The 25,333-nt window shown below is 43.3% G+C and overlaps 2 protein-coding genes across 2 annotated transcripts in view; both read left to right on the forward strand.

Moving 5' to 3' along the window:
• The first annotated feature begins 472 nt into the window (after positions 1-472).
• On the forward strand, positions 473-2,723 carry LOC117503353 (forkhead box protein O3-like). Its single transcript, XM_034162566.1, has one exon. The coding sequence runs from the start codon at positions 1,033-1,035 to the stop codon at positions 1,723-1,725; it is 693 nt and encodes a 230-aa protein (XP_034018457.1). The 5' UTR covers positions 473-1,032; the 3' UTR covers positions 1,726-2,723.
• Positions 2,724-13,538: 10,815 nt separating this feature from the next.
• foxo3b (forkhead box O3b) overlaps positions 13,539-25,333 on the forward strand; it is a 79,768-nt gene continuing 67,973 nt past the window's right edge. Inside the window, exon 1 of the mRNA XM_034162268.1 lies at positions 13,539-14,619. Coding sequence (XP_034018159.1) covers positions 14,071-14,619 — 549 coding nt within the window. The 5' untranslated portion in view covers positions 13,539-14,070. The remainder of the gene's footprint in view (positions 14,620-25,333) is intronic.

Genomic DNA, 25,333 nt, shown 5'->3' on the forward strand with positions numbered 1-25,333 from the left:
GACCACACAAATTCAGGAGCTGGATCATATCATGCATATTTGTCAATCTGCAACACTTTTTATGCATTTCAGAGAAATTAAATCTTAAATGATGATTATATGTATGATTTTCAGATGCGCATGAGTGACCTTTAGGAAGTGGAAGTCAGTTTTGGAAGCATAAAAACTTATGATTTGGTCCACAGTGTAACTTCAAGGAAAGTACAAAGCTCATTTAGCACTATATAAATTTTTCTTGGTCCCATTTCTAAATTGTTTGACCATCATGGAGGCTGCCACCCCAAGCTTGGGAACCATGAATGCTACTCTTTTAAAGCATAATAGAATAGTAATAAAAATTATACTGATTATTATGATGATTGTATTTTGTAATTCTGCACCTAAAGTGGACATGTCAGGACGTGTCTCTAGATGTCCTCCGCGCACACAGACTGTCTCTTTAAAAGGCGATCCCACGCGCTGACTGACTTCTGGGGGCTGGTCCTTCGTGCGCCTGTGTGCGTGCAGAGCTGCAGCCAGCAAAGCCACAGCCAGTCGTAGTAACTCGGAGTTGAGGTGGCAGTCAGGATCCACATCGACTCGGACTGACCTGCGCGTCACCACAGTGTGAACATGAATTTTGGAAGCGGCTGCGCGCAATCCGGAATCTAGTCTCTGATGTTTTTCTTTTCTTTTCTTTTCTTTTTTTTTTGGAACCACAGAGGATCTGAGAAGTATTTTATGAAATGTCTTGAGTAAGGATTTAGTCCCTGTCAGCTCACACGTGCGCATTCAGAAGCAAGCAGTGTCTTCGCTTTTTTTTTTTTTTTTTTCCCCAAGACCCAGCAGACCCGTGCGCGGTGTTTGAGCGTGTCCTTTGTCTTTCTGTCCTCACAGGGGTTAATCACTAAGTTTCTCGTGGCCCTTTTGGGACGTGGCTGGTGTGGAACAGCAACAAAGAACGAGCGCGCGCATACATGGGACGCGTCTTTGACAGCTCCTCGTTTCTTCTCCTATAACTTTACGCACTGATCCTGATTGGAGCTGGGAGACATGGCCGAGGCTTTGCTCCCAGACCCACTCCCGGACTTGGACGTGGCCATCGATCCGGACTTCGAGCCCCAAAAACGACCCCGATCGTGCACCTGGCCGCTGCCACGACCGGAGTCGGATGCGGACAAACCGGAGAGCAATGACACGGACATTATTCCCGAAGAAGAGGACGATGAGGAGGACGGTGCCACTCCGACGGCCTCCGGGGTCTCTGGTTTGAGGGAGGACCGGAGCAGCGGCAGCCCCGCGGGCGATGGCTCGCTCTCCTCTCCCGGCCAGGAGAGCGGAGGCTCACCGCTCTCCGCGCACTCCCCGACAGCCGCCTCTGGCTCGTTGACACCCAACAGTGTGGGGTCCCAGCAGACCCCGAGGAAGACATCATCTCGTCGGAACCCCTGGGGCAACCTCTCTTACGCCGATCTGATCACCAAAGCCATAGAGAGCTCGCAGGACAAGAGGCTGACCCTCTCTCAAATTTATGACTGGATAGTGAGGTCCATCGCTTACTTCAAAGACAAAGGAGACAGCAACAGCTCTGCAGGATGGAAGGTGAGTCTAACCCCTGATTCCCCCCCCCCCCACCCCAAAAAACCCCTAATGAAAACCCACTCGGCACCCCTCCTTCCTCCATCAAAACAAAAACATGTGGCTTCCAAACCTGTGACGCACACACAGACGCATGCCCACGCGTAAAAGTGCCTTAAAATGCCACAGTACCTTATAATTATTCAAGTAACTATTAAATAACAATGACACGACACCAAAACTGAAGAATAAATCAAACACTAGGTGTGCATCCAATCCTTTTAGGTCATATAATCCGATTACATTTGGCACATTTCCACCAAACATGATGAAGTTGCCAACTTTTCCACTAACTACTACTGTTCATGTATTTATTTGTTGAAAACATGAAGTATGTGATGACTTGCATGCACAGTATTCCACAAAGACAGACACACAATCTGTCACATGGCACAAGCGTAACCAGTTTGTCTGGAAACACAGCATCAGGCTATTTTTAAGTGAGACAATCCACATGCAAGAACCTCAGAGAAGGCTGCAGAGCAGAAGGCTTTAATAACCGTGCACCGTCTCTGTGGAAATCACAGAGAAAATCCTGTCTTTTTTATACATCATCTCGATGAAAAGCGCATGCAAACACACTGTCATGACATCGTGGTTCATAATTTCATGGTGGTCATGTTAAGAAGTCGTCTTTCTTCCATTTTTGCTTGCTGCGTGAGTCCTGGGAGAGCTGTGCGCGTCTGTTGGGTCAGTAGACTCCTGCCAAAGTTTGATCCTCCCATCTGTGAATTACGCAACAACTGGGAAGCTTAATGTGAGTGAACACTGACGCTTGGTTTAAAGGGGTCAATCATGTGTTTATGTTCTTCTACAGTTAAATATACTTGAGGTTTCATCCTTTGCCACATGCTTCAAGCACCGTGTGGCCATTGTTTCACAAAAATCCAAATAACTCAGAAATACGTTAAAATATTAATTATAAATGACCTAATCGGCTGTTTCTGAACCCAAATCCTATCTCACCACCCACACAGTGGTGCACTCTAGTAGTCTCTCCTCACTGTTCCACCAACACCCAGTTCCCAGGAGTTTGCGTCTTCCTCCCCATGTCTGTGTGGGTTTCCTCCCAGCATCAAAACATGCATATTCAGCCGAGACAACAGATAGAAGTAGTCATTGTCTAATTCTGACACATTTACTTGCTGCATGTCTCAAATGTGCAATGTTCAGGACAAGTCAAGTCTGGGAAAATGTGATGCTCCATGGTGGAACCGCCCTGGCGGTCTGTCTGTCAACACATCCTGAAAGTAGTGATCTATCTGCCCCAGTCAGGTGATACGTGGGCATCACTTGGCCTTTTTCAACTTCTGGGGTGAGGTTGGCTCTCACTGCGGTATTGTATCACTTCCTGTTCCGGAGCACAGCGGTGTTTTGCTGTATCTGTTAGCTGTTTAATCTGTGCAGTTAGATTGATCTAGATAACTAGATAACGATTTGTTTCAGTGTTATCTTCACGTGCCTTAACTAAAGCACTCCCTCTGCTGAGTCACCTCTAAATTATTTACACATTATTCACTTTGCGTGTTTTTAGGAATCCGCTAGCTTAGCGCAGCTACTAGCTCTTAGCCGATTTAGCATGGCGGCTTCTCCTGTCTCTCCCGCACTTTTCTGCTCTGGGTGTGAAATGTTTAGTTATTCCTCGGCCTCCTTTAGCAGTAATGGTACTTGTAATAAGTGTAGCTTATTCGTAGCTTTGGAGGCCAGGCTGGGCGAATTGGAGACTCGGCTCCGCACCGTGGAAAATTCTACAGCTAGCCAGGCCCCTGTAGTCGGTGCAGACCAAGGTAGCTTAGCCGCCGTTAGTTTCCCTCTGGCAGCCGGGAAAGCAGGCCGACTGGGTGACTGTGAGGAGGAAGCATAGCCCTAAACAGAAGGGCCATGTACACCGCCAACCCGTTCACATTTCTAACCGTTTTTCCCCACTCGGCGACACACCCACCGAGGAACAAACTCTGGTTATTGGCGACTCTGTTTTGAGAAATGTGAAGTTAGCGACACCAGCAACCATAGTCAATTGTCTTCCGGGGGCCAGAGCAGGCGACATTGAAGGAAATTTGAAACTGCTGGCTAAGGCTAAGCGTAAATTTGGTAAGATTGTAATTCATGTCGGCAGTAATGACACCCAGTTACGCCAATCGGAGGTCACTAAAATTAACATTGAATCGGTGTGTAACTTTGCAAAAACAATGTCGGACTCTGTAGTTTTCTCTGGGCCCCTCCCCAATCGGACCGGGAGTGACATGTTTAGCTGCATGTTCTCCTTGAATTGCTGGCTGTCTGAGTGGTGTCCAAAAAATGAGGTGGGCTTCATAGATAATTGGCAAAGCTTCTGGGGAAAACCTGGTCTTGTTAGGAGAGACGGCATCCATCCCACTTTGGATGGAGCAGCTCTCATTTCTAGAAATCTGGCCAATTTTCTTAAATCCTCCAAACCGTGACTATCCAGGGTTGGGACCAGGAAGCAGAGTTGTAGTCTTACACACCTCTCTGCAGCTTCTCTCCCCCTGCCATCCCCTCATTACTGTTGTGAGAGTGTTGGAACACGGACCCACAACAGGGGGCGCAATGAACGGACAATGGAGAAAGTAAATAACAAGATTTACTACTGAACAAGCAAGAGTAATACAACAAACACAATTTAGGGTCGAATCCGCTGGTGTCGTGTGGGCAGGCTCGAAGGTAGGAGACGTCCGTCTCAGTCGAACCGGAACCACCCAGATCTCCTCTGCCACCGAACCCTGGAAATACTGGAACCGCCAAGTCCCGACTTCCCAGGTGGCCACTGCCTCCGCTCGTCGGATCCGGTACTGCTGGCAGGAGAGAGCAACAACACACAGGAGTGGATGAACGCACCCAGTTACAGAGAGGGGAGAAGCCGCCTCCACCTCTTGACAAAGTTCAGCAGGAAGGTGAGTACTTATCCAAGGAATAAGGTTCTTAGTAGTCACCAGTCCTGAAAAACGGTTTTGACAGTCTTAGTTAAATATGCAAAGTATACCTGCAGAGAATACTACCTTGGTCTTAGATGATATCTCGGCACTGAGGTGGAGACGCCGTCCTCCTGATATACCTCGGTGCTGAGTGGAAACAGCTGTGTTTGGTGATGGGTGACAGCTGTCACCCAGATTACTCCCATGATGCGGCAGCGCCCTCTGGTGCCTGGAGCCCGCACTCCAGGCAGGGCGCCCTCTGGTGGTGGTGGGCCAGCAGTACCTCCTCTTCAGCGGCCCACACAACAATTACCCCATCCCCGTAGAGACGGTGCCTGCTCCCAGACCACCAATAACCAGCAAAAATCTATTTAAGCATAAAAATTCAAAAAGAAAAAATAATATAGCACCTTCAACTGCACCACAGACTGAAACAGTTAAATGTGGTCTATTAAACATTAGGTCTCTCTCTTCTAAGTCCCTGTTAGTAATGATATAATAATTGATCAACATATTGATTTATTCTGCCTTACAGAAACCTAGTTACAGCAGGATGAATATGTTAGTTTAAATGAGTCAACACCCCCGAGTCACACTAACTGCCAGAACGCTCGTAGCATGGGCCGAGGCGGAGGATTAGCAGCAATCTTCCATTCCAGCTTATTAATTAATCAAAAACCCAGACAGAGCTTTAATTCATTTGAAAGCTTGACTCTTAGTCTTGTCCATCCAAATTGGAAGTCCCAAAAACCAGTTTTATTTGTTGTTATCTATCGTCCTCCTGGTCGTTACTGTGAGTTTTTCTGTGAATTTTCAGAACTTTTGTCTGACTTAGTGCTTAGCTCAGATAAGATAATTATAGTGGGCGATTTTAACATCCACACAGATGCTGAGAATGACAGCCTCAACACTGCATTTAATCTATTATTAGACTCAATTGGCTTTGCTCAAAATGTAAATGAGTCCACCCACCACTTTAATCATATCTTAGATCTTGTTCTGACTTATGGTATGGAAATTGAAGACTTAACAGTATTCCCTTCTGTCTGATCATTTCTTAATAACATTTACATTTACTCTGATGGACTACCCAGCAGTGGGGAATAAGTTTCATTACACTAGAAGTCTTTCAGAAAGCGCTGTAACTAGGTTTAAGGATATGTTTCCTTCTTTATGTTCTCTAATGCCATATACCAACACAGTGCAGAGTAGCTACCTAAACTCTGTAAGTGAGATAGAGTATCTCGTCAATAGTTTTACATCCTCATTGAAGACAACTTTAGATGCGGTAGCTCCTCTGAAAAAGAGAGCTTTAAATCAGAAGTGCCTGACTCCGTGGTATAACTCACAAACTCGCAGCTTAAAGCAGATAACCCGTAAGTTGGAGAGGAAATGGCGTCTCACTAATTTAGAAGATCTTCACTTAGCGTGGAAAAAGAGTCTGTTGCTCTATAAAAAAGCCCTCCGTAAAGCTAGGACATCTTACTACTCATCACTAATTGAAGAAAATAAGAACAACCCCAGGTTTCTTTTCAGCACTGTAGCCAGGCTGACAAAGAGTCAGAGCTCTATTGAGTATTCCTTTAACTTTAACTAGTAATGACTTCATGACTTTCTTTGCTAATAAAATTTTAACTATTAGAGAAAAAATTACTCATAACCATCCCAAAGACGTATCGTTATCTTTGGCTGCTTTCAGTGATGCCGGTATTTGGTTAGACTCTTTCTCTCAGATTGTTCTGAGTTATTTTCATTAGTTACTTCATCCAAACCATCAACATGTCTATTAGACCCCATTCCTACCAGGCTGCTCAAGGAAGCCCTACCATTATTTAATGCTTCGATCTTAAATATGATCAATCTATCTTTATTAGTTGGCTATGTACCACAGGCTTTTAAGGTGGCAGTAATTAAACCATTACTTAAAAAGCCATCACTTGACCCAGCTATCTTAGCTAATTATAGGCCAATCTCCAACCTTCCTTTTCTCTCAAAAATTCTTGAAAGGGTAGTTGTAAAACAGCTAACTGATCATCTGCAGAGGAATGGTCTATTTGAAGAGTTTCAGTCAGGTTTTAGAATTCATCATAGTACAGAAACAGCATTAGTGAAGGTTACAAATGATCTTCTTATGGCCTCAGACAGTGGACTCATCTCTGTGCTTGTTCTGTTAGACCTCAGTGCTGCTTTTGATCCTTACTCTGGATGGCATTACCCTGACCTCTAGTAATACTGTGAGAAATCTTGGAGTCATTTTTGATCAGGATATGTCACTCAAAGCGCATATTAAACAAATATGTAAGACTGCTTTTTTGCATTTACGCAATATCTCTAAAATTAGAAAGGTCTTGTCTCAGAGTGATGCTGAAAAACTAATTCATGCATTTATTTCCTCTAGGCTGGACTATTGTAATTCATTATTATCAGGTTGTCCTAAAAGTTCCCTGAAAAGCCTTCAGTTAATTCAAAATGCTGCAGCTAGAGTACTAACGGGGACTAGAAGGAGAGAGCATATCTCACCCATATTGGCCTCTCTTCATTGGCTTCCTGTTAATTCTAGAATAGAATTTAAAATTCTTCTTCTTACTTATAAGGTTTTGAATAATCAGGTCCCTTCTTATCTTAGGGACCTCGTAGTACCATATCACCCCAATAGAGCGCTTCGCTCTCAGACTGCAGGCTTACTTGTAGTTCCTAGGGTTTGTAAGAGTAGAATGGGAGGCAGAGCCTTCAGCTTTCAGGCTCCTCTCCTGTGGAACCAGCTCCCAATTCGGATCAGGGAGACAGACACCCTCTCTACTTTTAAGATTAGGCTTAAATCTTTCCTTTTTGCTAAAGCTTATAGTTAGGGCTGGATCAGGTGACCCTGAACCATCCCTTAGTTATGCTGCTATAGACTTAGACTGCTGGGGGGTTCCCATAATGCACTGAGTGTTTCTTTCTCTTTTTGCTCTGTATGCACCACTCTGCATTTAATCATTAGTGATTGATCTCTGCTCCCCTCCACAGCATGTCTTTTTCCTGGTTCTCTCCCTCAGCCCCAACCAGTCCCAGCAGAAGACTGCCCCTCCCTGAGCCTGGTTCTGCTGGAGGTTTCTTCCTGTTAAAAGGGAGTTTTTCCTTCCCACTGTCGCCAAGTGCTTGCTCACGGGGGGTTGTTTTGACCATTGGGGTTTTTACGTAATTATTGTATGGCCTTGCCTTACAATATAAAGCGCCTTGGGGCAACTGTTTGTTGTGATTTGGTGCTATATAAATAAAATTGATTGAATTGATTGATTGATTGGGGTCCTGAGTACTGATATTCCTGCATGCTGGTCATAATCAGTGAAGGACACTGCATGGCCAGAAGGTTGTAGCTGATGCTCCTTGACAATGCAAGCAGCATGCCTCATCGCAGTCTCTCTAAATGATCATTTGTTTGATATAAAGTCATTCCAGCTGGACCCAAAGATCTTCCAAATGCATCAAGTACTCCAGGCATCCACACATTACTTTAGGTCACTGGTTCATGTTGAGGTCCCACAAAAGACAGGAAACACCTACACCCTAAATACTTGGACTTTCATTCTCTTACAAAGGTACTTGCATCAAAAAAAAAAAAAAAAACCTGCATCTAATAACCTCAAAACTGCATAAGCTTTTCCCAGACTGCCGCTGAAAGTCTCTTAACAACTGGCGTTTTCGCCACAAACAGATCCACTACTTGTGGCAGAGTCCAGGAAATCACTTTCAGCCTGGATCATATCTTTATCCAGGACAACTGCAAACCCAGACATCAAAACTTCACTCAGCTTCTTAATTGCTGCAGGCATGGCGTCTACAGTGCATCTGGAAAGTATTCACAGAGCTTCACTTTTTTATACATTTTGTTAGGTTACAGCCTTATTCCAAAATGGAGTAATTGCATTTTATCCCCTCAAAATTCTACTCACAACACCCCATAATGACAACATGAAAAAAGATCTCTCAGTTTAGATGGACGGCCAGCTCTAGGAAGAGTCCTGGTGGATCTGAACTTCTTCCATTTACGGATGATGGAGGCCACTGTGCTCATTGGGACCTTCAAAGCAGCAGAAATGTTTCTGTACCCTTCCCCAGACTTGTGCCTCGAGAAAATATTGTCTCAGAGGTCTACAGACAATTCCTTTGACTTCATGCTTAGTTGACAGTACATGTCAGAGCACAAACCGTGACCTTATATGTAGACAGGTGTGGGCTTTTCCAAATCATGTCCAATAATCTGAATTTACTCCAGGTGGACTTCAGTTAAGCTGCAGAAACATCTCAAGGATGATCAGTGGAAACAGGATGCACCTGAGATCAATTTTGAACTTCAAGGTTGTGAATATTCATGTACATGTGATTTCTTTGTTAGTTTGTTTGTTTGTTTTTTTTTACTTTTAATACATTTGCAAAAATCTAAAAAGAAAAAAAGCAAAGTTTTTTCACATTGTCATTATGGGGTATTGTGTGTAGAATTTTGAGGAAAAAAGAACTAAAGTTGAATGGAAAACAGAGGCAACAGATGAATGGAGCAGGAGGTACAGGTGCTGTTGGTTGTCTTCTTGATGGACAAGATCCTGCAAGGATTCGAGTGCTTGAGGAGAAATGTAGAAAAAAAAAAAATCTACATTGTGACTGAACCTGTCGTGGAATTATTACCTCTCTGTATATGTAGTTGCATGAGCCCGGTTTGTCTTAAGCGCAATGGAGACACAACGGCTGAGAACGCCAATTACAGGGCAGTTATTTAAATGTTTGTGATATCAGGGAAGCAGGTTGAGTTCCAGCTGTGGAAACTGACAGAAAACATGTACAAATTGACAGCGAAAAAAATATGGAACCTTGCTATAGTCAAAGGTCAAACTGCAGATATCAACACTCATCAGGGGCTCAGTGAGAAGTTCCACGGGTGATGGAGCCTATAGCCATATGTTGTAGGGCTTAAAGTTAGTAGATGTGATGTGCTTCACTGAATACCAAAAATACAGGCGGCATAGCGCTGCCAAGTCAAGGACAGGTTCACCATCACTGTGTACGGCATGGAATTTCAGGCATCAGGGCCAGACTGTTGGTGGTTTAGTGTTACGGACTGTCAATAACTCAGCTACTGCTCGCCACCCACATTTTCTTCTACCGATTTCCACAGTTCATTGTTTACCACTAGGCACACCTGAATTATGGCTCCACGGAGTTGTACGCATTTTAGATGAAGGATCTCAGCACTCAGAGACAGTCAAGCATGAGGACAGGACAGACAGTCCGTCCGTCGGCACCAGAAGGTGAACTTTTTGAGTCGTACTGGGAGATTCCCCGAAGATGAGCAGCAGTCAGGCATGTCAGGGGACAACCGACACAGGGACCTTTTTAGAACATTCATTTGGCTCAGAGTCTGGATTTCAACAACATAAAGCTCACATCAACACCTCTACTGTTTCATACAGCCATGGCACCTTTGTTGAGGAGATTTGATGATCAAATCCCCATAATCCCGTCTGGTTTCTCTCCCAGTTTACCACTTACATCATCCAGCTTCATATCTTGTATTTGCCAGTTAACCATTAACCCCCTGTAAAAAAAAAATAAAAAAAAAAATAGACAAGGACAGATAAGATTAACACTAAAAAATAGTTTTATCACCTTAGATTGTCTCGAACAGCTTTCATCCACTAAAGCAAACCTGGTTATATGAACTGGATTTTTGTTTTAAGTGGCGAAGAAATCACCTTACATATTTCAAAATCAGATTTTGAAGAAGTGATTCATTCCCAAATATGTATGTTCGAGGTGCAACAGTCACGTCAGCTCCCAGTGTCATTTGATACTGCCAGTAAAACTCGCACCACAACACTTTACTCTGGGTTTCCGATTACTTCATCCCAATGAGCTCATATAAACACGGAGCATGTTCAAAAACCCGTCTTCAGAATGCCTGTATCGCGTTAGACAAAGACTACGTCAACTTTGAAAGTATAATATTTTATTCGGATACTGCCATGCAGGTTTATCATCATTGTGATCCACTTGTCATTTGTTTTGTTCTGTCCATCTGTGGAAGAAATGATGTGAATATAATTTGACACAGGCTTTTAAAGGGAATAAAGGTTCAGCCGGCCTGCACCTGGGTCAGTCAATGCATGATTGGTGCATAAAGTTCTAGGATTTTTCAAGAGTCTTTCTTTCAGATGAAGGCTGTAGCCAACTTTTTCCGCCCATGAGGGGGGGGAAATTACACACATTAAGATATTTGGCATTGAGGGGGCACTGGTTGTGGATTCGACTAAGTTATTTGATTTAAATGTTTATCTAAACCCCTTTTTCAGGTTTACTAAGAAATTACTCATTTCTGTGCCTGGTGCTTTAAATGGAAAGGAGCTGCTGCTAGCCACGCCCCCTTCAGTGTGAAATAACATCTAAACAGTCAGTTTCTATGCCCAATTATTAAATACAGCATTGCTTTTGGGTCAAAGTTTGAAGCAGCAGGTTCGGATTAATCTGCTGTAAAATCTTCAGTTGGATCAAATAGAAACTTGGGGACTCTGAATAATTTAAGATCAACATCTGCTCTTTAGTCCAAGTCTTTTTTGGAGATCTGAGTATTGGGTGATTAGTTTTTTGGCTGTTACCAGTTGAAAGTTTTCTCCCTGTTCTTTTTTATTCAGTCCCAATAAGGTCCATAAACAGACTGTTTATCAGGTTAAGTTTATTCAAAGTTATAGTGAGATTACAGGCCTGGATTCTGACGAACGTCGCTCTCACAGGAAGGTCTGCTCGGAATAGAAAGACTTTTTATAAAACGCAATGTAGACGTGACAAAACGGCGGACCTATTTTGCAAATTCTAACTTTATTGGCTCCCCATGGGCATAGAGGGAAGTCCGAGCCCCTTATCTGAGCTCGCGCAAAGACGGGACATACAGTAACTTGATTCTCTTTGTTCTAAGCACTAAAACCAGTTAAATACAGTTTCACATGCACATTTAAGAAGATAACAGACTCATAGAAAAAACTGTATGATCCTTTAAGTACGATGATTACTTGTTACCAAAACAAAACAACAAAAAACAAAATAGTATATAAACCCACAGATATATCTAACACAGTGGTGGGTAGAGTACAGAAATTCTATACTCAAGTTAAAGTACAATTACTATCGTAACAAAATTAATCAAGTAAAAATGAAAATTCCTTTGCGGAACATACTGAAATTCAAGTTAAAAAAATGGCTGAATTCATATATATTTCTACCCATCGATGGTTGTTGCCATCGTAATGCTTAAGGCCATCTGTTAATGCCCACAGAAACCTGTTAAACTTGAGACCATATGACTCTTAGGACCTAAGATGGGGTGTAACAAACCAAGAATTGTGCACACAAAACAGAAGGATAGGTCCATATTGTGCACCTAGGCTTTTGTTTGGTTTCTGGTAGAGAGTTGTGCTGTAGTTCCACATATTCTTGCCCCATCTTACTTTGTTTTTAGAAACGGTGAAAACTGTGCATCATAAAGCTGCTGGTGGTCATTTTGACCTACATTATAATGGTCTCATTAGTACTCAGACAGGATTCAAACCTGCCCTAGGTGACCCATTGGGCAAGTGGTAGGGTTGACATGGAACAAGTTGCCAGTCCATCACAGAACCTACACATGCGCTATGGACAGTTAATGACTTTTGTTGCAATATTGTTATCTTAAAAATTCTAGCAGAATTTAATTTGAATTTGCCAATATAGAAAATGTCAAGATTAGCTAGAAATGAGTTTTTTGGTGTGGATATGGATGCACAGGTACCCCAAACAAAATCCAGATTCTTAACTAGCTAGCATCATACCACCTGAAGTAAACCAGGTGTCTTTTTAAAAAGCAATTAAACAGGAGTGAGAGAGTTTGAGGAGTTAAGACGGTAAGAAGAGGCGTGGTGTGTGGGGGTGGAGGGAGTGGTGGCAGAGTAAATTAACAGGCTTCTCTCCAAATTGGTCTTTTACAACTGCCCTCTGGCTGCCATTCCTAATGGCCGTGTTAGTGGCCATGTGAGGGTAACGTAGTGGCGAGTTATGGGAACGCACCAGCTCCAGGCTCCCTTTGAAGATCTAAGCAGTCGACCTCCACATGGAGGTAAACCCCAAGGTTCTGTTCTGGTTCCATTTCCAATCAATAACCTGTTTAAAGTTTGTCTTCCTTTTCAGTATGTACGGTCACCTCCCCCTCATTGTATTTGACTGGAGGAAGCAATAAAGCAGTTCTCTTTAGCCCTGGCTAATAAACAAAATGATGTCATTCTGAATGGAGGGGGCGTGGTCTACATGACTGACAGGCTGACTCTCACAAAACAGAGATTATTGTGGGCAGTCTAAGGCACACCTGTGCACTAATCATGGTGTCTAATCAGCATCTTGATATGGCACACCTGTGAGGTGGGATGGATTATCTCAGCAAAGGAGAAGTGCTCACTATCACAGATTTAGACTCGTTTGTGAACAATATTTGAGGGAAATGGTGATATTGTGTATGTGGAAAAAGTTTTAGATCTTTGAGTTCATCTCATACAAAATGGGAGCAAAACCAAAAGTGTTGCGTTTATATTTTTGTTGAGTGATTTCAGATGCGCATGAGTGACCTTTAGGAAGTGGAGGTCAGTTTTGGAAGCATAAAAACTTCTGGTTTGGTCCACAGTGTAACTTCAAGGAAAGTACAAAGCTCATTTAGCACTATATAAATTTTTCTTGGTCCCATTTCTAAATTGTTTGACCATCATGGAGGCTGCCACCCCAAGCTTGGGAACCATGAATGCTACTCTTTTAAAGTATAATAAAATAGTAATAAAAATTATACTGATTATTATGATGATTGTATTTTGTAATTCTGCACCTAAAGTGGACATGTCAGGACGTGTCTCTAGATGTCCTCCGCGCACACAGACTGTCTCTTTAAAAGGCGATCCCACGCGCTGACTGACTTCTGGGGGCTGGTCCTTCGTGCGCCTGTGTGCGTGCAGAGCTGCAGCCAGCAAAGCCACAGCCAGTCGTAGTAACTCGGAGTTGAGGTGGCAGTCAGGATCCACATCGACTCGGACTGACCTGCGCGTCACCACAGTGTGAACATGAATTTTGGAAGCGGCTGCGCACAATCCGGAATCTAGTCTCTGATGTTTTTCTTTCTTTTTTTTTTTTTTTTTTTTTTGGAACCACAGAGGATCTGAGAAGTATTTTATGAAATGTCTTGAGTAAGGATTTAGTCCCTGTCAGCTCACACGTGCGCATTCAGAAGCAAGCAGTGTCTTCGCTTTTTTTTTTTTTCCCCAAGACCCAGCAGACCCGTGCGCGGTGTTTGAGCGTGTCCTTTGTCTTTCTGTCCTCACAGGGGTTAATCACTAAGTTTCTCGTGGCCCTTTTGGGACGTGGCTGGTGTGGAACAGCAACAAAGAACGAGCGCGCGCATACATGGGACGCGTCTTTGACAGCTCCTCGTTTCTTCTCCTATAACTTTACGCACTGATCCTGATTGGAGCTGGGAGACATGGCCGAGGCTTTGCTCCCAGACCCACTCCCGGACTTGGATGTGGCCATCGATCCGGACTTCGAGCCCCAAAAACGACCCCGATCGTGCACCTGGCCGCTGCCACGACCGGAGTCGGATGCGGACAAACCGGAGAGCAATGACACGGACATTATTCCCGAAGAAGAGGACGATGAGGAGGACGGTGCCACTCCGACAGCCTCCGGGGTCTCTGGTTTGAGGGAGGACCGGAGCAGCGGCAGCCCCGCGGGCGATGGCTCGCTCTCCTCTCCCGGCCAGGAGAGCGGAGGCTCACCGCTCTCCGCGCACTCCCCGACAGCCGCCTCTGGCTCGTTGACACCCAACAGTCTGGGGTCCCAGCAGACCCCGAGGAAGACATCATCTCGTCGGAACCCCTGGGGCAACCTCTCTTACGCCGATCTGATCACCAAAGCCATAGAGAGCTCGCAGGACAAGAGGCTGACCCTCTCTCAAATTTATGACTGGATAGTGAGGTCCATCGCCTACTTCAAAGACAAAGGAGACAGCAACAGCTCTGCAGGATGGAAGGTGAGTCTAACCCCTGATTCCCCCCCCCCACCCCAAAAAACCCCTAATGAAAACCCACTCGGCACCCCTCCTTCCTCCATCAAAACAAAAACATGTGGCTTCCAAACCTGTGACGCACACACAGACGCATGCCCACGCGTAAAAGTGCCTTAAAATGCCACAGTACCTTATAATTATTCAAGTAACTATTAAATAACAATGACACGACACCAAAACTGAAGAATAAATCAAACACTAGGTGTGCATCCAATCCTTTTAGGTCATATAATCCGATTACATTTGGCACATTTCCACCAAACATGATGAAGTTGCCAACTTTTCCACTAACTACTACTGTTCATGTATTTATTTGTTGAAAACATGAAGTATGTGATGACTTGCATGCACAGTATTCCACAAAGACAGACACACAATCTGTCACATGGCACAAGCGTAACCAGTTTGTCTGGAAACACAGCATCAGGCTATTTTTAAGTGAGACAATCCACATGCAAGAACCTCAGAGAAGGCTGCAGAGCAGAAGGCTTTAATAACCGTGCACCGTCTCTGTGGAAATCACAGAGAAAATCCTGTCTTTTTTATACATCATCTCGATGAAAGCGCATGCAAACACACTGTCATGACATCGTGGTTCATAATTTCATGGTGGTCATGTTAAGAAGTCGTCTTTCTTCCATTTTTGCTTGCTGCGTGAGTCCTGGGAGAGCTGTGCGCGTCTGTTGGGTCAGTAGACTCCTGCCAAAGTTTGATCCTCCCATCTGTGAATTACGCAACAACTGGGAAGCTTAATGTGAGTGAACACTGACGCTTGGTTTAAAGGGGTCAATCATGTGTTTATGTTCTTCTACAGTTAAATATACTTGAGGTTTCATCCTTTGCCACATGCTTCAAGCACCGTGTGGCCATTGTTTCACAAAAATCCAAATAACTCAGAAATACGTTAAAATATTAATTATAAATGACCTAATCGGCTGTTTCTGAACCCAAATCCTATCTCACCACCCACACAGTGGTGCACTCTAGTAGTCTCTCCTCACTGTTCCACCACACCCAGTTCCCAGGAGTTTGCGTCTTCCTCCCCATGTCTGTGTGGGTTTCCTCCCAGCATCAAAACATGCATATTCAGCCGAGACAACAGATAGAAGTAGTCATTGTCTAATTCTGACACATTTACTTGCTGCATGTCTCAAATGTGCAATGTTCAGGACAAGTCAAGTCTGGGAAAATGTGATGCTCCATGGTGGAACCGCCCTGGCGGTCTGTCTGTCAACACATCCTGAAAGTAGTGATCTATCTGCCCCAGTCAGGTGATACGTGGGCATCACTTGGCCTTTTTCAGCTTCTGGGGTGAGGTTGGCTCTCACTGCGGTATTGTATCACTTCCTGTTCCGGAGCACAGCGGTGTTTTGCTGTATCTGTTAGCTGTTTAATCTGTGCAGTTAGATTGATCTAGATAACTAGATAACGATTTGTTTCAGTGTAATCTTCACGTGCCTTAACTAAAGCACTCCCTCTGCTGAGTCACCTCTAAATTATTTACACGTTATTCACTTTGCGTGTTTTTAGGAATCCGCTAGCTTAGCGCAGCTACTAGCTCTTAGCCGATTTAGCATGGCGGCTTCTCCTGTCTCTCCCGCACTTTTCTGCTCTGGGTGTGAAATGTTTAGTTATTCCTCGGCCTCCTTTAGCAGTAATGGTACTTGTAATAAGTGTAGCTTATTCGTAGCTTTGGAGGCCAGGCTGGGCGAATTGGAGACTCGGCTCCGCACCGTGGAAAATTCTACAGCTAGCCAGGCCCCTGTAGTCGGTGCAGACCAAGGTAGCTTAGCCGCCGTTAGTTTCCCTCTGGCAGCCGGGAAAGCAGGCCGACTGGGTGACTGTGAGGAGGAAGCATAGCCTAAACAGAAGGGCCATGTACACCGCCAACCCGTTCACATTTCTAACCGTTTTTCCCCACTCGGCGACACCACCCACCGAGGAACAAACTCTGGTTATTGGCGACTCTGTTTTGAGAAATGTGAAGTTAGCGACACCAGCAACCATAGTCAATTGTCTTCCGGGGGCCAGAGCAGGCGACATTGAAGGAAATTTGAAACTGCTGGCTAAGGCTAAGCGTAAATTTGGTAAGATTGTAATTCATGTCGGCAGTAATGACACCCAGTTACGCCAATCGGAGGTCACTAAAATTAACATTGAATCGGTGTGTAACTTTGCAAAAACAATGTCGGACTCTGTAGTTTTCTCTGGGCCCCTCCCCAATCGGACCGGGAGTGACATGTTTAGCTGCATGTTCTCCTTGAATTGCTGGCTGTCTGAGTGGTGTCCAAAAAATGAGGTGGGCTTCATAGATAATTGGCAAAGCTTCTGGGGAAAACCTGGTCTTGTTAGGAGAGACGGCATCCATCCCACTTTGGATGGAGCAGCTCTCATTTCTAGAAATCTGGCCAATTTTCTTAAATCCTCCAAACCGTGACTATCCAGGGTTGGGACCAGGAAGCAGAGTTGTAGTCTTACACACCTCTCTGCAGCTTCTCTCCCCCTGCCATCCCCTCATTACTGTTGTGAGAGTGTTGGAACACGGACCCACAACAGGGGGCGCAATGAACGGACAATGGAGAAAGTAAATAACAAGATTTACTACTGAACAAGCAAGAGTAATACAACAAACACAATTTAGGGTCGAATCCGCTGGTGTCGTGTGGGCAGGCTCGAAGGTAGGAGACGTCCGTCTCAGTCGAACCGGAACCACCCAGATCTCCTCTGCCACCGAACCCTGGAAATACTGGAACCGCCAAGTCCCGACTTCCCAGGTGGCCACTGCCTCCGCTCGTCGGATCCGGTACTGCTGGCAGGAGAGAGCAACAACACACAGGAGTGGATGAACGCACCCAGTTACAGAGAGGGGAGAAGCCGCCTCCACCTCTTGACAAAGTTCAGCAGGAAGGTGAGTACTTATCCAAGGAATAAGGTTCTTAGTAGTCACCAGTCCTGAAAACGGTTTTGACAGTCTTAGTTAAATATGCAAAGTATACCTGCAGAGAATACTACCTTGGTCTTAGATGATATCTCGGCACTGAGGTGAGACGCCGTCCTCCTGATATACCTCGGTGCTGAGTGGAAACAGCTGTGTTTGGTGATGGGTGACAGCTGTCACCCAGATTACTCCCATGATGCGGCAGCGCCCTCTGGTGCCTGGAGCCCGCACTCCAGGCAGGGCGCCCTCTGGTGGTGGTGGGCCAGCAGTACCTCCTCTTCAGCGGCCCACACAACAATTACCCCATCCCCGTAGAGACGGTGCCTGCTCCCAGACCACCAATAACCAGCAAAAATCTATTTAAGCATAAAAATTCAAAAAGAAAAAATAATATAGCACCTTCAACTGCACCACAGACTGAAACAGTTAAATGTGGTCTATTAAACATTAGGTCTCTCTCTTCTAAGTCCCTGTTAGTAATGATATAATAATTGATCAACATATTGATTTATTCTGCCTTACAGAAACCTAGTTACAGCAGGATGAATATGTTAGTTTAAATGAGTCAACACCCCCGAGTCACACTAACTGCCAGAACGCTCGTAGCATGGGCCGAGGCGGAGGATTAGCAGCAATCTTCCATTCCAGCTTATTAATTAATCAAAAACCCAGACAGAGCTTTAATTCATTTGAAAGCTTGACTCTTAGTCTTGTCCATCCAAATTGGAAGTCCCAAAAACCAGTTTTATTTGTTGTTATCTATCGTCCTCCTGGTCGTTACTGTGAGTTTCTCTGTGAATTTTCAGAACTTTTGTCTGACTTAGTGCTTAGCTCAGATAAGATAATTATAGTGGGCGATTTTAACATCCACACAGATGCTGAGAATGACAGCCTCAACACTGCATTTAATCTATTATTAGACTCAATTGGCTTTGCTCAAAATGTAAATGAGTCCACCCACCACTTTAATCATATCTTAGATCTTGTTCTGACTTATGGTATGGAAATTGAAGACTTAACAGTATTCCCTTCTGTCTGATCATTTCTTAATAACATTTACATTTACTCTGATGGACTACCCAGCAGTGGGGAATAAGTTTCATTACACTAGAAGTCTTTCAGAAAGCGCTGTAACTAGGTTTAAGGATATGTTTCCTTCTTTATGTTCTCTAATGCCATATACCAACACAGTGCAGAGTAGCTACCTAAACTCTGTAAGTGAGATAGAGTATCTCGTCAATAGTTTTACATCCTCATTGAAGACAACTTTAGATGCGGTAGCTCCTCTGAAAAAGAGAGCTTTAAATCAGAAGTGCCTGACTCCGTGGTATAACTCACAAACTCGCAGCTTAAAGCAGATAACCCGTAAGTTGGAGAGGAAATGGCGTCTCACTAATTTAGAAGATCTTCACTTAGCGTGGAAAAAGAGTCTGTTGCTCTATAAAAAAGCCCTCCGTAAAGCTAGGACATCTTACTACTCATCACTAATTGAAGAAAATAAGAACAACCCCAGGTTTCTTTTCAGCACTGTAGCCAGGCTGACAAGAGTCAGAGCTCTATTGAGTATTCCTTTAACTTTAACTAGTAATGACTTCATGACTTTCTTTGCTAATAAAATTTTAACTATTAGAGAAAAAATTACTCATAACCATCCCAAAGACGTATCGTTATCTTTGGCTGCTTTCAGTGATGCCGGTATTTGGTTAGACTCTTTCTCTCAGATTGTTCTGAGTTATTTTCATTAGTTACTTCATCCAAACCATCAACATGTCTATTAGACCCCATTCCTACCAGGCTGCTCAAGGAAGCCCTACCATTATTTAATGCTTCGATCTTAAATATGATCAATCTATCTTTATTAGTTGGCTATGTACCACAGGCTTTTAAGGTGGCAGTAATTAAACCATTACTTAAAAAGCCATCACGTGACCCAGCTATCTTAGCTAATTATAGGCCAATCTCCAACCTTCCTTTTCTCTCAAAAATTCTTGAAAGGGTAGTTGTAAAACAGCTAACTGATCATCTGCAGAGGAATGGTCTATTTGAAGAGTTTCAGTCAGGTTTTAGAATTCATCATAGTACAGAAACAGCATTAGTGAAGGTTACAAATGATCTTCTTATGGCCTCAGACAGTGGACTCATCTCTGTGCTTGTTCTGTTAGACCTCAGTGCTGCTTTTGATCCTTACTCTGGATGGCATTACCCTGACCTCTAGTAATACTGTGAGAAATCTTGGAGTCATTTTGATCAGGATATGTCACTCAAAGCGCATATTAAACAAATATGTAAGACTGCTTTTTTGCATTTACGCAATATCTCTAAAATTAGAAAGGTCTTGTCTCAGAGTGATGCTGAAAAACTAATTCATGCATTTATTTCCTCTAGGCTGGACTATTGTAATTCATTATTATCAGGTTGTCCTAAAAGTTCCCTGAAAAGCCTTCAGTTAATTCAAATGCTGCAGCTAGAGTACTGACGGGGACTAGAAGGAGAGAGCATATCTCACCCATATTGGCCTCTCTTCATTGGCTTCCTGTTAATTCTAGAATAGAATTTAAAATTCTTCTTCTTACTTATAAGGTTTTGAATAATCAGGTCCCTTCTTATCTTAGGGACCTCATAGTACCATATCACCCCAATAGAGCGCTTCGCTCTCAGACTGCAGGCTTACTTGTAGTTCCTAGGGTTTGTAAGAGTAGAATGGGAGGCAGAGCCTTCAGCTTTCAGGCTCCTCTCCTGTGGAACCAGCTCCCAATTCGGATCAGGGAGACAGACACCCTCTCTACTTTTAAGATTAGGCTTAAATCTTTCCTTTTTGCTAAAGCTTATAGTTAGGGCTGGATCAGGTGACCCTGAACCATCCCTTAGTTATGCTGCTATAGACTTAGACTGCTGGGGGGTTCCCATAATGCACTGAGTGTTTCTTTCTCTTTTTGCTCTGTATGCACCACTCTGCATTTAATCATTAGTGATTGATCTCTGCTCCCCTCCACAGCATGTCTTTTTCCTGGTTCTCTCCCTCAGCCCCAACCAGTCCCAGCAGAAGACTGCCCCTCCCTGAGCCTGGTTCTGCTGGAGGTTTCTTCCTGTTAAAAGGGAGTTTTTCCTTCTCACTGTCGCCAAGTGCTTGCTCACGGGGGGTTGTTTTGACCATTGGGGTTTTACGTAATTATTGTATGGCCTTGCCTTACAATATAAAGCGCCTTGGGGCAACTGTTTGTTGTGATTTGGTGCTATATAAATAAAATTGATTGAATTGATTGATTGATTGGGGTCCTGAGTACTGATATTCCTGCATGCTGGTCATAATCAGTGAAGGACACTGCATGGCCAGAAGGTTGTAGCTGATGCTCCTTGACAATGCAAGCAGCATGCCTCATCGCAGTCTCTCTAAATGATCATTTGTTTGATATAAAGTCATTCCAGCTGGACCCAAAGATCTTCCAAATGCATCAAGTACTCCAGGCATCCACACATTACTTTAGGTCACTGGTTCATGTTGAGGTCCCACAAAAGACAGGAAACACCTACACCCTAAATACTTGGACTTTCATTCTCTTACAAAGGTACTTGCATCAAAAAAAAAAAAAAAAACCTGCATCTAATAACCTCAAAACTGCATAAGCTTTTCCCAGACTGCCGCTGAAAGTCTCTTAACAACTGGCGTTTTCGCCACAAACAGATCCACTACTTGTGGCAGAGTCCAGGAAATCACTTTCAGCCTGGATCATATCTTTATCCAGGACAACTGCAAACCCAGACATCAAAACTTCACTCAGCTTCTTAATTGCTGCAGGCATGGCGTCTACAGTGCATCTGGAAAGTATTCACAGAGCTTCACTTTTTTATACATTTTGTTAGGTTACAGCCTTATTCCAAATGGAGTAATTGCATTTTATCCCCTCAAAATTCTACTCACAACACCCCATAATGACAACATGAAAAAAGATCTCTCAGTTTAGATGGACGGCCAGCTCTAGGAAGAGTCCTGGTGGATCTGAACTTCTTCCATTTACGGATGATGGAGGCCACTGTGCTCATTGGGACCTTCAAAGCAGCAGAAATGTTTCTGTACCCTTCCCCAGACTTGTGCCTCGAGAAAATATTGTCTCAGAGGTCTACAGACAATTCCTTTGACTTCATGCTTAGTTGACAGTACATGTCAGAGCACAAACCGTGACCTTATATGTAGACAGGTGTGGGCTTTTCCAAATCATGTCCAATAATCTGAATTTACTCCAGGTGGACTTCAGTTAAGCTGCAGAAACATCTCAAGGATGATCAGTGGAAACAGGATGCACCTGAGATCAATTTTGAACTTCAAGGTTGTGAATATTCATGTACATGTGATTTCTTTGTTAGTTTGTTTGTTTGTTTTTTTTTACTTTTAATACATTTGCAAAAATCTAAAAAGAAAAAAAGCAAAGTTTTTTCACATTGTCATTATGGGGTATTGTGTGTAGAATTTTGAGGAAAAAAGAACTAAAGTTGAATGGAAAACAGAGGCAACAGATGAATGGAGCAGGAGGTACAGGTGCTGTTGGTTGTCTTCTTGATGGACAAGATCCTGCAAGGATTCGAGTGCTTGAGGAGAAATGTAGAAAAAAAAAAATCTACATTGTGACTGAACCTGTCGCGGAATTATTACCTCTCTGTATATGTAGTTGCATGAGCCCGGTTTGTCTTAAGCGCAATGGAGACACAACGGCTGAGAACGCCAATTACAGGGCAGTTATTTTAAATGTTTGTGATATCAGGGAAGCAGGTTGAGTTCCAGCTGTGGAAACTGACAGAAAACATGTACAAATTGACAGCGAAAAAAAATATGGAACCTTGCTATAGTCAAAGGTCAAACTGCAGATATCAACACTCATCAGGGGCTCAGTGAGAAGTTCCACGGGTGATGGAGCCTATAGCCATATGTTGTAGGGCTTAAAGTTAGTAGATGTGATGTGCTTCACTGAATACCAAAATACAGGCGGCATAGCGCTGCCAAGTCAAGGACAGGTTCACCATCACTGTGTACGGCATGGAATTTCAGGCATCAGGGCCAGACTGTTGGTGGTTTAGTGTTACGGACTGTCAATAACTCAGCTACTGCTCGCCACCCACATTTTCTTCTACCGATTTCCACAGTTCATTGTTTACCACTAGGCACACATGAATTATGGCTCCACGGAGTTGTACGCATTTTAGATGAAGGATCTCAGCACTCAGAGACAGTCAAGCATGAGGACAGGACAGACAGTCCGTCCGTCGGCACCAGAAGGTGAACTTTTTGAGTCGTACTGGGAGATTCCCCGAAGATGAGCAGCAGTCAGGCATGTCAGGGGACAACCGACACAGGGACCTTTTTAGAACATTCATTTGGCTCAGAGTCTTGGATTTCAACAACATAAAGCTCACATCAACACCTCTACTGTTTCATACAGCCATGGCACCTTTGTTGAGGAGATTTGATGATCAAATCCCCATAATCCCGTCTGGTTTCTCTCCCAGTTTACCACTTACATCATCCAGCTTCATATCTTGTATTTGCCAGTTAACCATTAACCCCCTGTAAAAAAAAAATAAAAAAAAAAAATAGACAAGGACAGATAAGATTAACACTAAAAAATAGTTTTATCACCTTAGATTGTCTCGAACAGCTTTCATCCACTAAAGCAAACCTGGTTATATGAACTGGATTTTTGTTTTAAGTGGCGAAGAAATCACCTTACATATTTCAAAATCAGATTTTGAAGAAGTGATTCATTCCCAAATATGTATGTTCGAGGTGCAACAGTCACGTCAGCTCCCAGTGTCATTTGATACTGCCAGTAAAACTCGCACCACAACACTTTACTCTGGGTTTCCGATTACTTCATCCCAATGAGCTCATATAAACACGGAGCATGTTCAAAAACCCGTCTTCAGAATGCCTGTATCGCGTTAGACAAAAGACTACGTCAACTTTGAAAGTATAATATTTTATTCGGATACTGCCATGCAGGTTTATCATCATTGTGATCCACTTGTCATTTGTTTTGTTCTGTCCATCTGTGGAAGAAATGATGTGAATATAATTTGACACAGGCTTTTAAAGGGAATAAAGGTTCAGCCGGCCTGCACCTGGGTCAGTCAATGCATGATTGGTGCATAAAGTTCTAGGATTTTTCAAGAGTCTTTCTTTCAGATGAAGGCTGTAGCCAACTTTTTCCGCCCATGAGGGGGGGAAATTACACACATTAAGATATTTGGCATTGAGGGGGCACTGGTTGTGGATTCGACTAAGTTATTTGATTTAAATGTTTATCTAAACCCCTTTTTCAGGTTTACTAAGAAATTACTCATTTCTGTGCCTGGTGCTTTAAATGGAAAGGAGCTGCTGCTAGCCACGCCCCCTTCAGTGTGAAATAACATCTAAACAGTCAGTTTCTATGCCCAATTATTAAATACAGCATTGCTTTTGGGTCAAAGTTTGAAGCAGCAGGTTCGGATTAATCTGCTGTAAAATCTTCAGTTGGATCAAATAGAAACTTGGGGACTCTGAATAATTTAAGATCAACATCTGCTCTTTAGTCCAAGTCTTTTTTGGAGATCTGAGTATTGGGTGATTAGTTTTTTGGCTGTTACCAGTTGAAAGTTTTCTCCCTGTTCTTTTTTATTCAGTCCCAATAAGGTCCATAAACAGACTGTTTATCAGGTTAAGTTTATTCAAAGTTATAGTGAGATTACAGGCCTGGATTCTGACGAACGTCGCTCTCACAGGAAGTCTGCTCGGAATAGAAAGACTTTTTATAAAACGCAATGTAGACGTGACAAAACGGCGGACCTTATTTTGCAAATTCTAACTTTATTGGCTCCCCATGGGCATAGAGGGAAGTCCGAGCCCCTTATCTGAGCTCGCGCAAAGACGGGACATACAGTAACTTGATTCTCTTTGTTCTAAGCACTAAAACCAGTTAAATACAGTTTCACATGCACATTTAAGAAGATAACAGACTCATAGAAAAAACTGTATGATCCTTTAAGTACGATGATTACTTGTTACCAAAACAAAACAACAAAAAACAAAATAGTATATAAACCCACAGATATATCTAACACAGTGGTGGGTAGAGTACAGAAATTCTATACTCAAGTTAAAGTACAATTACTATCGTAACAAAATTAATCAAGTAAAAATGAAAATTCCTTTGCGGAACATACTGAAATTCAAGTTAAAAAAATGGCTGAATTCATATATATTTCTACCCATCGATGGTTGTTGCCATCGTAATGCTTAAGGCCATCTGTTAATGCCCACAGAAACCTGTTAAACTTGAGACCATATGACTCTTAGGACCTAAGATGGGGTGTAACAAACCAAGAATTGTGCACACAAAAACAGAAGGATAGGTCCATATTGTGCACCTAGGCTTTTGTTTGGTTTCTGGTAGAGAGTTGTGCTGTAGTTCCACATATTCTTGCCCCATCTTACTTTGTTTTTAGAAACGGTGAAAACTGTGCATCATAAAGCTGCTGGTGGTCATTTTGACCTACATTATAATGGTCTCATTAGTACTCAGACAGGATTCAAACCTGCCCTAGGTGACCCATTGGGCAAGTGGTAGGGTTGACATGGAACAAGTTGCCAGTCCATCACAGAACCTACACATGCGCTATGGACAGTTAATGACTTTTGTTGCAATATTGTTATCTTAAAAATTCTAGCAGAATTTAATTTGAATTTGCCAATATAGAAAATGTCAAGATTAG

This window comes from Thalassophryne amazonica, chromosome 21 (assembly GCF_902500255.1).
Source record: "Thalassophryne amazonica chromosome 21, fThaAma1.1, whole genome shotgun sequence".
Classification (NCBI taxonomy): domain Eukaryota; kingdom Metazoa; phylum Chordata; class Actinopteri; order Batrachoidiformes; family Batrachoididae; genus Thalassophryne; species Thalassophryne amazonica.

Excerpts from the sequence above, each read along its gene's own strand:
- LOC117503353 (XM_034162566.1), top strand. The coding sequence starts at position 1,033 with ATGGCCGAGGCTTTGCTCCCAGACCCACTCCCGGACTTGGACGTGGCC.